General features: G+C 32.6%; 1 protein-coding gene across 1 annotated transcript; it reads right to left on the bottom strand.

The window, feature by feature from the left end:
• Positions 1-2,417: 2,417 nt before the first annotated feature.
• Positions 2,418-9,530, bottom strand: LOC145620809 (uncharacterized protein C57A10.07-like). The gene is made up of 3 exons (XM_081675524.1): positions 8,611-9,530; positions 4,151-4,272; positions 2,418-2,776 (listed from the first exon to the last, which is right to left on the bottom strand). The coding sequence occupies exons 1-3, from the start codon at positions 9,203-9,205 to the stop codon at positions 2,459-2,461; spliced, it is 1,035 nt and encodes a 344-aa protein (XP_081531650.1). The 5' UTR covers positions 9,206-9,530; the 3' UTR covers positions 2,418-2,458.
• Positions 9,531-13,904: the final 4,374 nt, after the last annotated feature.

Below are 13,904 nucleotides of genomic sequence, written 5' to 3'. Positions count from 1 at the left end.
TCTGGACTCAAATCGCACCAAACCAGACCATGTTCACCCCTAATTGCACAGGAACTCAATGGTATATGATGAATTAGAAAGTTTTTGATGGTATATGGTGAAAAAACCGTATAATCAATAATTATAATTTGTAACGTTAAAATATTGTCATGTATGATTTTAGATCCATGTCGATGTACATTCACTATTATAATTTATGTTTTTTATTTATAGATAAGTGAAGATATTAATGAATAAAGTAGTACTTAGGAATGCATAAAACTCCTAATGCAATATCAAAATATTGGAAAAAGTTTAGTATTTATGTTCTTTGTTAGAGTAGCACATGACTACCAAAAAGAACTTAGGTAGGTGAAAAAGAATTAGTGTAAATATATGACATAATTTGTTAGGTGAAGTTCTTTGAAAGTAAAGTGAGGGTGAAAAAAATATTTCAACTACATGATATTACTTTATACATATTGTACTAGTTTAACACAATAAAATATTGTGAATCTATGACATTTTGATTAAAAAAAAATTTGCCGCAAATAGTAGGGAAAAAAAAGTAAAAACAATATAAAAATAAAAAAAACTAGAAAAAAAAAAATGATACAAAGAAATTACGAGTGAAGATATAAAGTGTATGAAGTAAGTGAACATGGCATTTGAATAATAGAACAATTTGGCTCTGATCTCTTCACAGGATAGTAATGAGCTAAAATTATACTTTTATATATTTATTAAATTGATTGTTATATATTGAAAATTTTAATCCATTGAAATTGATTTTCTAGCTAATTCAATTGAATCGCTTATCAATATTAATTTTGTTGATTAACAAATGTTTTAAGTTATATGAGTATACAAGTTTTTACTAACTAATTAAAGCTAATTTTTACGTGAAAGGCTTGATCCTTCCTCTTCTCATTCTCTCTCTTCTCTCCCTCCTTTATAATAATCTTAACGAACTTTTGTATGTTGATCTAGGGACTAGGGTCTACCATTGGCTATTTGGTTGATGGAAATCCCGTATTTTCTACTCTACTATTCTATTCTAAAAAGTTTTCTCATTTTGACTATACACATTTGATAAGGCGTACCTACCTTGATCATAATATCTTTAGTTGTGTAATAATAATAAAAAAAATTAAAAAATTGTAATTATAATAATGTACTTATTGAGACAAATAAAATCAGGCATATTACAAAATGATTTTTAAATTTTTAAAAACAATCAGGTCTATATAATTCAGGTTGTTATCAATCTAGGTATGTTTGAGTCAATTAATTTGGGTTGAAACTGATTCAAGTCATTTTGAATTTCAGGTAGTTTTATTCCAGATCATCCCTACTCCCTAGTATCGGGTAATTTTAAATCAGTCATTTCTGGTTAAAATCAGGTCAAGTCACTTCGTGTTTCAAGTAAATTTCAAGCTGGGTAAAAAAAAGTCGGGTCACTTCAGGTACCGAGTCAAAAGTGGGTCAACTCCACTTCAAGTCGAGTAAGATTTCTATTTGAGTCACTTTGGGTCGAATATCACTTTGGGCAATCAGGTCTAGGTCAATTTTGTCAGATCTAAATGTAAGGGATGTATGAGTAACTAATATATCATTTGTATTCCCTCTAATTAACTTAATAATATTCTTACACAAATATATTCAATGATCACCCCTTTTTTGTATTCCCACAAACTAACCTAAGTAGGTCTGATCAGTGAAAGATTCTAGCCTGATAAGGCATTTTCTCCTTAAAAAAAATAATGAGACACCCTAAGTTATAGTCAGTACTAGCTAACTCATTTTATTCATATAATCTGTCAATGAAAAGTTTTCATCATGTACCAAGAATAAGAGCTTACTAAGTCATTGCTATAGCAAAGCTAATCAAGCTGCTAATTGATTGGTGAATATTGAGTTAACTCTGTGCAAAATAGAAAAGTGACTTTTAACACAGACTCTAGAAATTTTCATGTCGTTTAATGAGTAAATACAAGTGGAGTGGCTTGATCTTAATCAGTTTTAATTTCTATCGAGTACTTTTTTTGGTTTTTGTCACTAGTTTGCTTTTCATTTTTTTTTAATTTATGTAGCTTGTTTCTTCCACCAATTATTTTTCCAGTACACTTTTTTATAAGCAACATTCATTCTCTTAGTGGCTTTTCCTTTTATTTTCTCACTTAAAAATACTTTTTCAAAAGCTTCAATTTCCATTTAAATATTACTTAACTTTATAGATCATATACAGAGTATGAAAATTGCATCTCAATTCTCAAATTAACTTATAGGAGAGGTTGAAAACATGGGAAAAATGCCCTACTACTCCTTGGTACTTGGTAGTTCTTAATCCTTCACAGCGAAGTAGATTAATGCCTGATTAGGAATTTTATCCTCTACATCTGCAACAAATCTGGAATAGAACATTTTGGACGCTCATCGTGTGATTGGTCATAAAAAGTATATAGCCACAAAGTATACATTAACCCCATGGGAGAGGGCCTCCGTAAAGTGATGTTCCACAATATTTGAACAAGCCTTCAATTTCGGGACATCCATTAGGATAAGGTATTGACCGATGAAAAGGATCTCGCCTCAATTTTTTGTGATGGAGCGAACTGAGGCAGCCATATGGGTCATTTTCAAACTGAGATCTCACTAAGGATTCACCTTTCTTAGCTGCTTCTGCAGAAGTCGCCGATGCAGGTGTGCCCACGTAGGAAAACCTTGACGCAGGGAAGCCAATTGCCAATCTGTGAAGTTGTGCAAACCTCTCCTTTTTAAAATCATAACTTACAACCTGTTAGTACAAAAAAATATGCAGATTCTGTTAGAATAAAATTTTCAACAATGACAACCAAAGAACTCAACTGCATCCAGATAGATTCAGAACCAGAATGATGCAAATTACAACTGTACTACTTCATATTCAAATTACAGTAGAAAGATGAAACAAATAACTCTCATCTTCTAAGGCTTCAATTAACATGATTAGATTGTCTCAAGGCTCAAATGACACATTGTCAGAAGAATGTAGTGGCTCAATGTACTTTGCTAGTGAGAAGTTTTATGCCTTGAAATTAAATATATAGACTAGAGTCATCTTGTGTTTTTTGAATAAAAAGTTCATTTGATGAGTATCATGTCCTCGCAAATTGAATCAAAAATTTTGATCAAAGGCCACAAATTCATCCTCCCACCTCAAACCTAAATTATCCTTCTCATTACATGCATAAACAATTACACATATATGCTATACACCTAGTATAACACATCACTGGAATACAATTTACACTCTCCATGTTAGATTCTTTGAAGACATTAATAGCATGTAGCATGTAGCATTGTAGCATAAGCATGCCAAATCTTAGGCAGCTCAACTAGAATGGGAATACCTAAAACCTTGCAGCTCGTTTGACAGACAATAAGGTTAATGTGTTTATTATATCCCAAGTATCACTTGGGATGATAGTGAATGGTGATGATATGATAGAAAAGCATTTCGGAATTGGAGTTGCATAATTATAAACATTGGCATGATATTTTCTTACAAATTTCAAATAGTCTTAATACCATTACCACAATGCACAAACAGCTAAGCAAAAGAAGCATGAATTTGCAACTTTATATTGTTACATTCATAAATGTTTGCAGAGCTTCCACAATACTTTCTCTGTTTTTTTATACTTGCAACACTTCTCTTTTTACGTTTGCCGATCCATTGTTTCAATCGTTTATATCTTTAATTAGCAATATGTAAAAATTGTAAATGTGAGATATTAAAATTGTATAAACTGAGACGAATCTAACAAGATCCCACATGACTATATTTTTTCATAGTTATAAATCATCAAAACTTGTCAAAGTGGAGTGCATGAATAGTGTAAAAATCAAACTGTTGCAAGTATAAAAAAAACGGAGGAAGTATTAAACACCATTTAGGAATGACTTATATAAACAATGTAGATGTAAGCTAAGCATATTAATGTAAAACTAATGGGATAACAAGTAAAAATGCATCTATAACAAGTTTTAATTTTTCTGAATTTTAACCATAACTGTATGACCATGTGTTTCTAAACATAATCGTATGAGACTAGTATTTAAATTTTCTATGCATAATGAACATGGTACATGGACAACATATTTACTATACACTAATATAAAAACTTACTGTTATGTTTTGAGGATATGTGCCTGTGAGCTCCCGGAATCGGCAAACACTAAAGAGAAGGTTTTCAAAACTGTCCCTTGCATGCTCTTCTGTAAGTGCTCTCTCCCTGACATTTCCTTCCCCTGCACAAATTATATCACAGTAACAATAATCAGTCAAGGGCACCACACAGATAGAAGTGAAGACAATGCAAAAACATTATGAGCTCTATCCCTTGCTCTATTTGTGAAGTGTTGGGCCTACCCATCCAAACCAGGGTGGTGCCAAATATAATTCATGTGAGGATAAGCCATAAAGGTGATGTAAACATACAGGAAGAGGAAAGAAGCAAGCGAAACAAGTTTTAGATAGGAATTTTCAAAGATTTAGCAGCTTTTCATGAAATGTTACTGATCTCAGTTGCTATGACAAAATAGCAGTTAAATGGTAACTCAGATGCTGAAGGTTTTCTTTCTTTCAGATAATTTATGGCCTCTGAGATAAGAAGGAACGCCAAATATTACAAAGTATTAAGAGCAGATTCCAAAAAATTATTATATAAACACCGCAAAAATTTGAAATTATTAGCCAGCCATTCCTTACATAGTATACATACACCACTAGCCCCAACACCTTTAGCTACCAACCAATGGCAGGTTAAGAGGGTAAATTCATGCAAATTTAACCATGCAGCATTGCAGCTACAAAGAAGATGTTTGCACTTAAACATGATCTAAGAAATTATGAATTCTTGATCTTCAAATGGCTACTTTTATTAGGCCCTTGATCTGATTGGCAACTAATATCAGTAGGAACAGTTCATTGATAACTTTAATTTTGTCCACTGTAACCCTCAGTTGATATATATACACTAAAATAAATTATCTGGTATCATGGCAAATTGGCAACCTTATCTGGTCAAAAGATCAGGCAATGACCCATTACTCCAAGGGCCAAGCAATATAATGTCACCGTACATTTATATCAGGCACTGCCTACTGTAGTGCACCAAACAAAAAAACAATTTCAACCAGCCTGAATGAAGAGATTAACTATGGTCTGAAACTAAATGCTATCTCCAACATTTTAAATATCAAGTATGAAACTATTCAGTCCCTAAATCACAAGTTAAGCTGATGATATAAGTTTTCAAAAGGTTGACAAGAGGTTCAAAAGAAAACATTGGCAAATTCGCATATGATTTAACGGAAAAATATTTATAAAATTATATGAAACAATTTCAGCTCCCTTTACTTATGCTAGAAACAAACCAACCGAACTCAACTGCAAAAACCAAATTACTCAAACTAAGACTTAATTTGAACCTGAATACAACCAATCCCATATCCTGAAATAACCCAAAGGCAATTAAAACAAGTAAGGAAGTATTATAAAATTTAATAGCCTATATCCAAAAGGACACAAATATGTGTTGACTGATCAAAAGTGACCAAAAGCGAACATGGCTTGAATTTATATGATATCTTCTTTTATCTTTTCTATTCCCTTGGTCCTTCAGTGAAATGCATTTCCTGAATTTCATAGCTACCACATTAACTTTCTTCTCTCTCTCGCACCATTTTAAATATATGAAGTCAATCAAGACATTCATGCTTCCCAATATACTCAAATTCTCTATCTTGGTCATCTGATTCATACTTAGAAAAGTACCTTCAGCCATACACTGAGCTTCTTTCTGAATTTTGGAATCTCTAGAGGACTGCTTCCACAATCTTCTTTCCTGTTAGCTTAATTAATAATTAAACTGCTTTCATGGTATCTTCATTTTCCCCTGCAAAGTCTCTCTCAGGTTGGACTCGTTGCCATAGCTCCTCTACTTACTAGCTATCTCCACCCTTTAGTAATTCGAAGCCTTGTGCTTTGGTATACTGTTGTATATCTTTTTCCTAATTCCTAATCTATTAGCGACTAAGACATTTCTAAGATGACTGGGCAAAGCTCAATACAGACCTGTTTAAATAGGTTTCCAAACAAAGCTTTGATTAATGAGTCATAAAAAACCAACAACTAAGGGCTTGTTTGGCATTGTTTTATAAGGTGTTTTCACTTTTTTGTCATCAGTTTTCAAAATTATCATGATTTTAATAAGTTTGACTAGTTATTGATTCATTATATGATATATATATTAATTAAATATATATATATATATATATATATCATATGAGTTTGAAAAACGAAAAATAAAAAAAAAAAAAACAGAAAACCAACAGCAATGCCATACGAACCCTAGGACAAAGCTTTGATAGATTGAGTTATAAGGGAGTCACAAAGATAGGAGAATAAATTATAAAGGGGTCATCAAAGGAAAGTTACTACAGCTTCATCTATTTTCATACCCTAAGCGCTTCATCTATATTCATACCCTAAACATGGCGTCAATTGACTCAATTAGACAAATGTAGCATGTTTTACCCAGCTCTCATGTATGCATATCATTTTCCATAATCATCTACACAACACATACAATGACCATTTTCTGAAATTAGCTTTAGTAGACCTTTTTCTCCAAGAAGGTCTATCTTTGGAAATAAATGAAAATAAAAATAAAAGTTTAGGTTCACCGGGTGTACAATACTATTATTGTACATCACCCAGCTTTATGGTAACTTTTTATCAACTTTGAGTAACTTTTAAGCTGCTTTGGAGACATATAACGAAGTAGTTATAACTTTTAACCTGCTTTGGGGTACATATAATTAAGAAGTTATAACTTTTAGCCTGCTTTGGGGTACATCACCCAACTTTATGATTTTTATTGTAAATTAAGAAGTTTTTTAAGGGATATGTTACATAATTTATAAAGGGTAATATGAAGGAGTGATATTTACACGGTAGGTTTCTTGTAAATTGAGATAACTTCATCTATTAAAAAAATATGTAACTTTGTTTTTTTTATATTGGGATAGCTTTGAATTATTTTAAGGTAACATTACGTTTGATGTAAATTATGTACTGTAATTTAAGCAAAAGTTCAGCAAATACAATAACTTCAACAACAATAGTTTAATTTAAGCAAAATAAAGTTAATTACAGCAATACTAAGCTGAGGGGAAAGAGACTTAGAAGTACTAAGAAAATTGAAATTAGAAACAGAAGATCAAGAATCTTTTTATTTGCATTTACACATCATTAAATATCTTTAAATTTGTGATTTAAAAACTATGAAAATTTAATTTTTGGAAAATACACAAAACTACGAATCCAATGACATCTCATTTGATAAATTTCTATCTTAAGGATTAGTGTACAAAGAATGTCAATCTAGAAATCAGATCTAGTAAAACTTCAGATCATGTGAACTAACATAGCCTAAATCTAGGAATTTGTAAAGGGAAACCAACTTACTAAACAATCTCACCTAAGGAACTATATTTCCAAACAAATATTAGCATCCTAGAATTATCATGAGTGTATCAAAGAATTTTCTCAGTGAAATTCCCTTACTAGCCAGCTTTAGTAAAAGAAAACATACCCCAATTATTCGAAGATTTCAAATGGTAATGGAATCTCCATTAGATTAGGCTAGACAACATCTCCAAATTCACTAAAATTCAATCATATGAACCAAGCATGGACAATATTGTCTACATGTTTTCATGATGGACGAGTCAGCGAAACAACAAGATGCTCATGAGTGAGTTTCATGCCTAAATCATGTGAGCCATTTTCCTTGGATAAATTTTCTGTTGCTCTAAGAAAACAAATTTAAGGGTCATACTATAATAGCTTGATAGATATGTGGGTATGACTATAGTACACTAATACTACGTATACTTTTGGAGAATTGCATTGCTTCTACTTTCAATATTACACTTTGGAGAATCTTCACTTTCATTACCTTATTCATCCTCAAACTTGCTTTTGCTCAATCAAGCTCAACTTTTTACGCGCATTTCCATTTGCACATTTGTACTAGCAAGGAAACTAGTATTCTAACTAGACGATGGCCATCTCAGCAATATTAATCAAAACTTGGACTTTGCTTAAGAGATTTCCTCAAATTCCTATGGAAATTCTTATAATAGTACACAGATTTTAGGACTTCGCTTCAAGGAATTCCTCAAATTCCTATGGAACTTCTCATAGTATTACTCAAAACTCAGGACTTTGCTTCACAGAATTTGTCAGTTTCCTATTCAGAAAAATATTGTGCCTAAAACAAAATATTCAGTAATTCCTCAAAGGCCTATGGAGCTCCTAATAATACGAGCAATCTATAACATGCTCACTTACCTACAATGTTGCATACAACAGAATTTCTGTAAACACATATTGTACCAATGCCAGGGTGGTTATTTATTCAGATAATCATAATGGTGAATACAACAGAATTGAACAATGATAAAATAAAGGACAACATTTAAAATTTAGTTTAAGCCTATCAAACATATGTACACACATTCTTTCAAATAAATTAGGAGCAGGTAACAGGCATAGACAAGCAATAAAGAGGAACTCACCGAACCACCCTTTCGATTCAGCAACAAGCCAGTAACTCTGGGCTTCACTACGAGGACCGGCATCCTTTCGAGTCTCGCCCCCACTAAACAACAACAAAGCCTGATCATCCTTCGCAGCAACTTCAACACCCTCCTTAATATGTTCCAAAAATGTGGCAGCTTGTCCAGGATGCTTTTGATAAGATTCCAAAAACCAGGACTTCTCATTATCAACTTTCCCACAATTACTACTAGTATAAACTGAATGCCCAGCTACCATTACAAGATTTGTAAGCTTCGGAAGCAGATAAAAATCCTGTTTCGCATCGAATTGCCTATAATTATACACTAATTGAATACGATTTTCGTAAAATATAAGTATGGTTATAATTGCAATCCCAAATGACAAAATTAGTAAAAAGACCAATACAGGATGTAATTTGTAATAATACTTGACACGATTTGCAACTGATTTGAACATTCTGATCAAATTGGATTTAGAATTTCTAGTTCTTCTAGGGTTTCTAAAACCTAATGATTCAATATCGATTTCGACTCTAGGGTAAGCATCAAATTTCTTTGGAGTACTACCTCCTCCAATTGAGCGACCACTCATCCTACCAAACAAAGAATTGACATGAAATTACCCAGAAAATGTCGATCATTGCGAAATCATGAAGAAAAAATTGAAGAACAAGATAAAAACAGAAATTTGGGATTCAATTAAAATTACAATTGATAATTGATCAGAGATAGTGATAATAACAATAGATTTGATCAATCAAAATTCAAAACAGATTATGAGATTATGAACCCTTGAAATTTGGATGTGAAAGAGGGATTTGAGAGAAGATTCAGATGAATAATTGGGGAAATTTACTGAAAATGCGCACAAAAAAATTTAAAAAAAGAATACATTGGTGATTTGATTTTTTGTTCTGCACTGTTGGGGTCGTTGTTACTCTTGTTAGTGTTGACTAAGACTATGAATTTTATATTCGACCCGGTCGAACGGATGAGGGTTGTACTAAACATCACTCCTATCTCCTTTCGTGTTTTAATAAATGTTACATTTTAACCAACATATAGTTTTAAGCAATTTAATTGACTTAAATAAAATAAGGGATAAATGGGAGTAGGTTAAGGTGGGGATAGAGGAGAGAGATATAATAATAAAATATAGCTTTTGCCAAAAAAAAAATGTAACACTTATTTAAGCACGACGGCATTTGATAAATGTAACACTTATTAAAACACGGAGAGTGTACGAATCTATTTCATCTTTCACTTTTGCCTCCACTCTTCCATCACTTTTCACATCTTCTAAAATCAATCAAATTTAGAGTTTTTATTTTTTTTAAAAAAAAACAAACAAACAAACAAACAAAAAAACAAAAACACCCTAGAATATATCCACCCACACACCACTAGATCTAGCATAACAAACACCAAGACAAGGTATTATGTTTGGTAAAAAAACGGAAGGGAAAGGACCCCGCCGACACTAGCAGCACCGACGGCACTAGAGGGACTAGCGACACCGACGGCAACGGTAGCGGCTAGCAGGTTTTTTTATTATTATTTTCGGATTTCACCAGGAAACGTCTGGTTTTATCGAAAAACCTTGGTGGTAAGCTTAAGTGGAAACGACCGATTTAAGCGGAACCACCTAGGTTTTCCGAAAAAACCAAGCATTTCCTCTAATTTTTTTTTAAAAAAATCATACACAATAGTTGTTGTTGTTTTTATATTGTTATTATTATTGCTGTTGTAAGTATAATTGTTAGTATTTATGTTATGATTATTATTGTTGTTGTTAGGAAATATGTTGTTATTATGTATTCCAATTAATCAACTTATTGTTATTGTTATTGTTATTATTATTATTATCAAAGTGTTGATTATGGTAATTATAAATTTTTTAATTAATTTATTTATGAAGTGTCTGCCTGTACTTCTAATCTGCTTTTGCTCTACAAGCCTCTAGACCGTTACGAATTGCAACATGTTGACTACCAACATGACAATATACTCGGGCCCATACGGTATGCATAGAACATGTGAATGATTCAATCCACATCTTCATCGCAGAATGTTGGCTCTCAACCCTATAATTACTCGTGTTACCATATCATAGTGAAGCACTTTATTCATCCAGTAGTCCAGCACGTCACAAATTCTTGTTATGACAAAGCCAAGTCTTTTCAACGCACTCAATCACTTTCGTTCGGAAACCTAGCCCAACTGATTTTCATCCTCCACACTGCTAATTCAGAAGCCTGCTCGGTTTCAACATCCATGATGCATTTCCATTTCCCATTTTTGAACCTCTCGCCCACCTTCTTGTTTTTAAACATTGCAGTGACATGAGCTTCCACATCCTTGTTAATGTGCCATCGACAAAGCAAATGCGCCGTGTTTGGAAACACTTCTCTCAAAGCTGCACATAGGCCAAGCTCTCGGTCGGTCAAAAATACAGATGGTTCTTTGTCATATATGATCAACTCCCTCAATCTTTCTTCGTTCTTCCGCAAGGAATTTAGGATTTTCTGAGTTGTATTCCAATATTACATTGGTTTTCAATTGAAATATATCACCACATATATTCAAAACATGTCGTGAATCAAATAGACTGAGTATAGTCCATGACATGCATGATGCATCCTTTGCAAAATGCACAAGGAGCATCACACAAACCCTTAATTTCATTGATCTTTCTCAAAGCATTGAATCTTGTTAAGTAATGTGCCATGTTATATGGAATTGAGATCTTTTAATGTAACGTTGAACTTTATAAGAATCTTATCAATATAAGTCTCTTAACTAATAAGCTCAAACATCCTTTGAGACCTATCTCTATAGATCTTGATTCCCACTTGTACTCATCTTCTTCTTCAAGGTTTTTCATAAAAAAAGCATTATCCATCACTAAACCCTTCAAGCATGGAATAATCGCTCTTGATGCCCACCTTCGTCATTAAGGAAAAATTGTAAGGCCATGTTCACTTCACCTTAAAAAAAAAAATAGTACTTCGTATTAAGTAAAAATAATTTCAGTTCAATAAAAATAAGTTCAATTTCTCGTCAAAAAAAAAGTTCAGTTTAGTAAAAATAATTTCAGTTCAATAAAAATAAGTTCATTTCAATAAAATTCAGTAACTTTAAAGAAAAATAAAAAAAAATCAATAAAAATAATTTCAGTTTAGCAAAAATAAGGTGAAGTGAATGAGGCCTTACTCTCTCGAATCTCTATTCATTTGTGAAGTGAATTGAATGAGGCCTTACTCTCTCAAATCTCTATTCATTTGAATTTGGCTTGGTCAAAGTTCGATTTGGATTGACTTGACTTGAAACATTAAAAGCACTCTCATCAAAGAAGAAAAAAAAAAATTCCCTCCTCACTCTCTCTCTACCTTTTCTCTCCTCCACATCAGATTTTAAAAGAAATAATTTTTTTCATCCCACCAACACACAAATCTAAATATTCCCTCACTTACTCTCTTTCTTACTTTTTACCATACCCTACCATATTCTCTCTTACTTATTTAGAGGAAAAAATCATTATAGTTGGGACAACCCCGAGTTATTCAAAAGATGAGACCTTTTAAAGAAGATCACTCATAGTTGGGACTTTTGTTGTTAATTTTTCCTTCTTTTGATGATCATATCTTCTATAAGAAGGATGATATCATCTATTATGTCTATGATATAATCCATTACCTAATTAAATGATAGTTCTATAATATCATCTATAACTAAATGATATCAATGCTTGGATGATATTATCTATAGGCAGGATAATATCCTCTATTGGTTTTGTGGTATTGTCTATCACAAATTCTTATATGTGGCTAGCCACACAGTGTGGCCACTTCACATAAAAGGTAATTAATTGCATATTAAGGGTTACAATGATGAGTAAGCGGAGTTATCCTGATGTATAAGAGATTAGCTCAATAGGAAAATAGGGAACTCTCATAAAGAACTCGAGTTATTCTTTCATTAGTCAAAAAAAGGGGGAGGTTACTCAAAGGAACAAATGGGGTTACTTATTAAATTAATCAATATTACTCGTGTAATAATTTTGGGTTACTTTTATAGACAAATTGGGTTACTCATTCAAATGAATACTAACTAGTTTTAGGGCCCGGGCGATGCGCATGCCCCGGATTATTACATTAAATTGAACATTAATATACGTTGTAATGTATGATTTAATTTTCTTGTAATTAAATTTGTTGTTCATATTTTCATTTGCTAGATATTAATATTTTGTACTCAAATAATTGCATGAAAAATCACATAGGTTGGTGGTAAGATAATTAGTTTTAGAATTAGAGGTTGTGGGTTCAACTCTTGTAGAGAACTTCTTTTTTTTTTTTTTTTTTTTTTTTTTTTTTTTTTTTTTTTTTATGATGAGTGCTTGACATGGAATGAAAACCAAATAGAAGGAGAGCCACGTGGTATAATGAATAGTTGAGTAGGTGACGTGGCATAGTTAGAAGGGTTTACGTGACACGTGTACGTTCTTAGGAACGCCTTTTAACATATTAGTATAGATTACTGCTATAAACCAATGTGGTCACACCGTTTGACAAGCCACACACTAAACTTACTAATCATGTATAAGGTAGAAGATATTACCTATTGTGTTTATGATATCATCTATTGCCTGAATATTATCATCTATGGACCGAATGATGTAATTTGTTAGTTTTAACTTGGGCTGCTTGTTTTGAGGCTCACCTCACAAAACTATTGGTGAAGCTTAGCTTCTCGGAAAAAAAAATGCACAAAAAATTCTAATTACTAGTGTTATTAGTTATAGGTGAGATACAATAACTCAGAGAAAGTACTCTAGTTATATAATCTAGCATCTCCCAAAATATATTTCATACCTTAAAACAAAAGGATTTCAATTAGATTGCACAGCATTAGTGCTGTCAAATTTCAAACCGAAACCGTTTAACTGTTCGAAACAAACCGACCCAAATGAGAACCGAACCAATTGAAAGCCGTTTTTTAAAACCGACCCGAACCGTATGTGAATGAACCCGAAACTAACCGATCCGAATAACGTTACGCTGTATAAGAACCGAACCCGTTAATGAACAGAACCAGTTCTAACCCGAACTGAAATCAAACCGAACCGAAAAAGAACTGAACTGTTTCTAACCCAAAACCGTTTTCAACCCGAAACCGTTTGAATCGGGATAAAAACCGTTTACACCGAACCGTTAACAACCCGCCACCCGTTTGCACCGAACTGTATATAAATCGAACCGTTTATAAACCGAACCGCTTGCAAACCGAAT

Source organism: Chenopodium album, chromosome 27, assembly GCF_948465745.1.
Source record: "Chenopodium album chromosome 27, dcCheAlbu1.1, whole genome shotgun sequence".
Taxonomy (NCBI): domain Eukaryota; kingdom Viridiplantae; phylum Streptophyta; class Magnoliopsida; order Caryophyllales; family Amaranthaceae; genus Chenopodium; species Chenopodium album.
Note: the sequence above shows the minus strand (reverse complement) of the source record. Positions and strands in the feature narration are given on the sequence as shown.

Coding starts and splice junctions, on each gene's coding strand:
- LOC145620809 (XM_081675524.1), bottom strand. CDS start 9,205: ATGAGTGGTCGCTCAATTGGAGGAGGTAGTACTCCAAAGAAATTTGAT. Junction 4,273..8,610: donor TGAATCGAAAGGGTGGTTCG/GTGAGTTCCTCT, acceptor TAATTTGTGCAG/GGGAAGGAAATGTCAGGGAG. Junction 2,777..4,150: donor CATATCCTCAAAACATAACA/GTAAGTTTTTAT, acceptor TTGTACTAACAG/GTTGTAAGTTATGATTTTAA.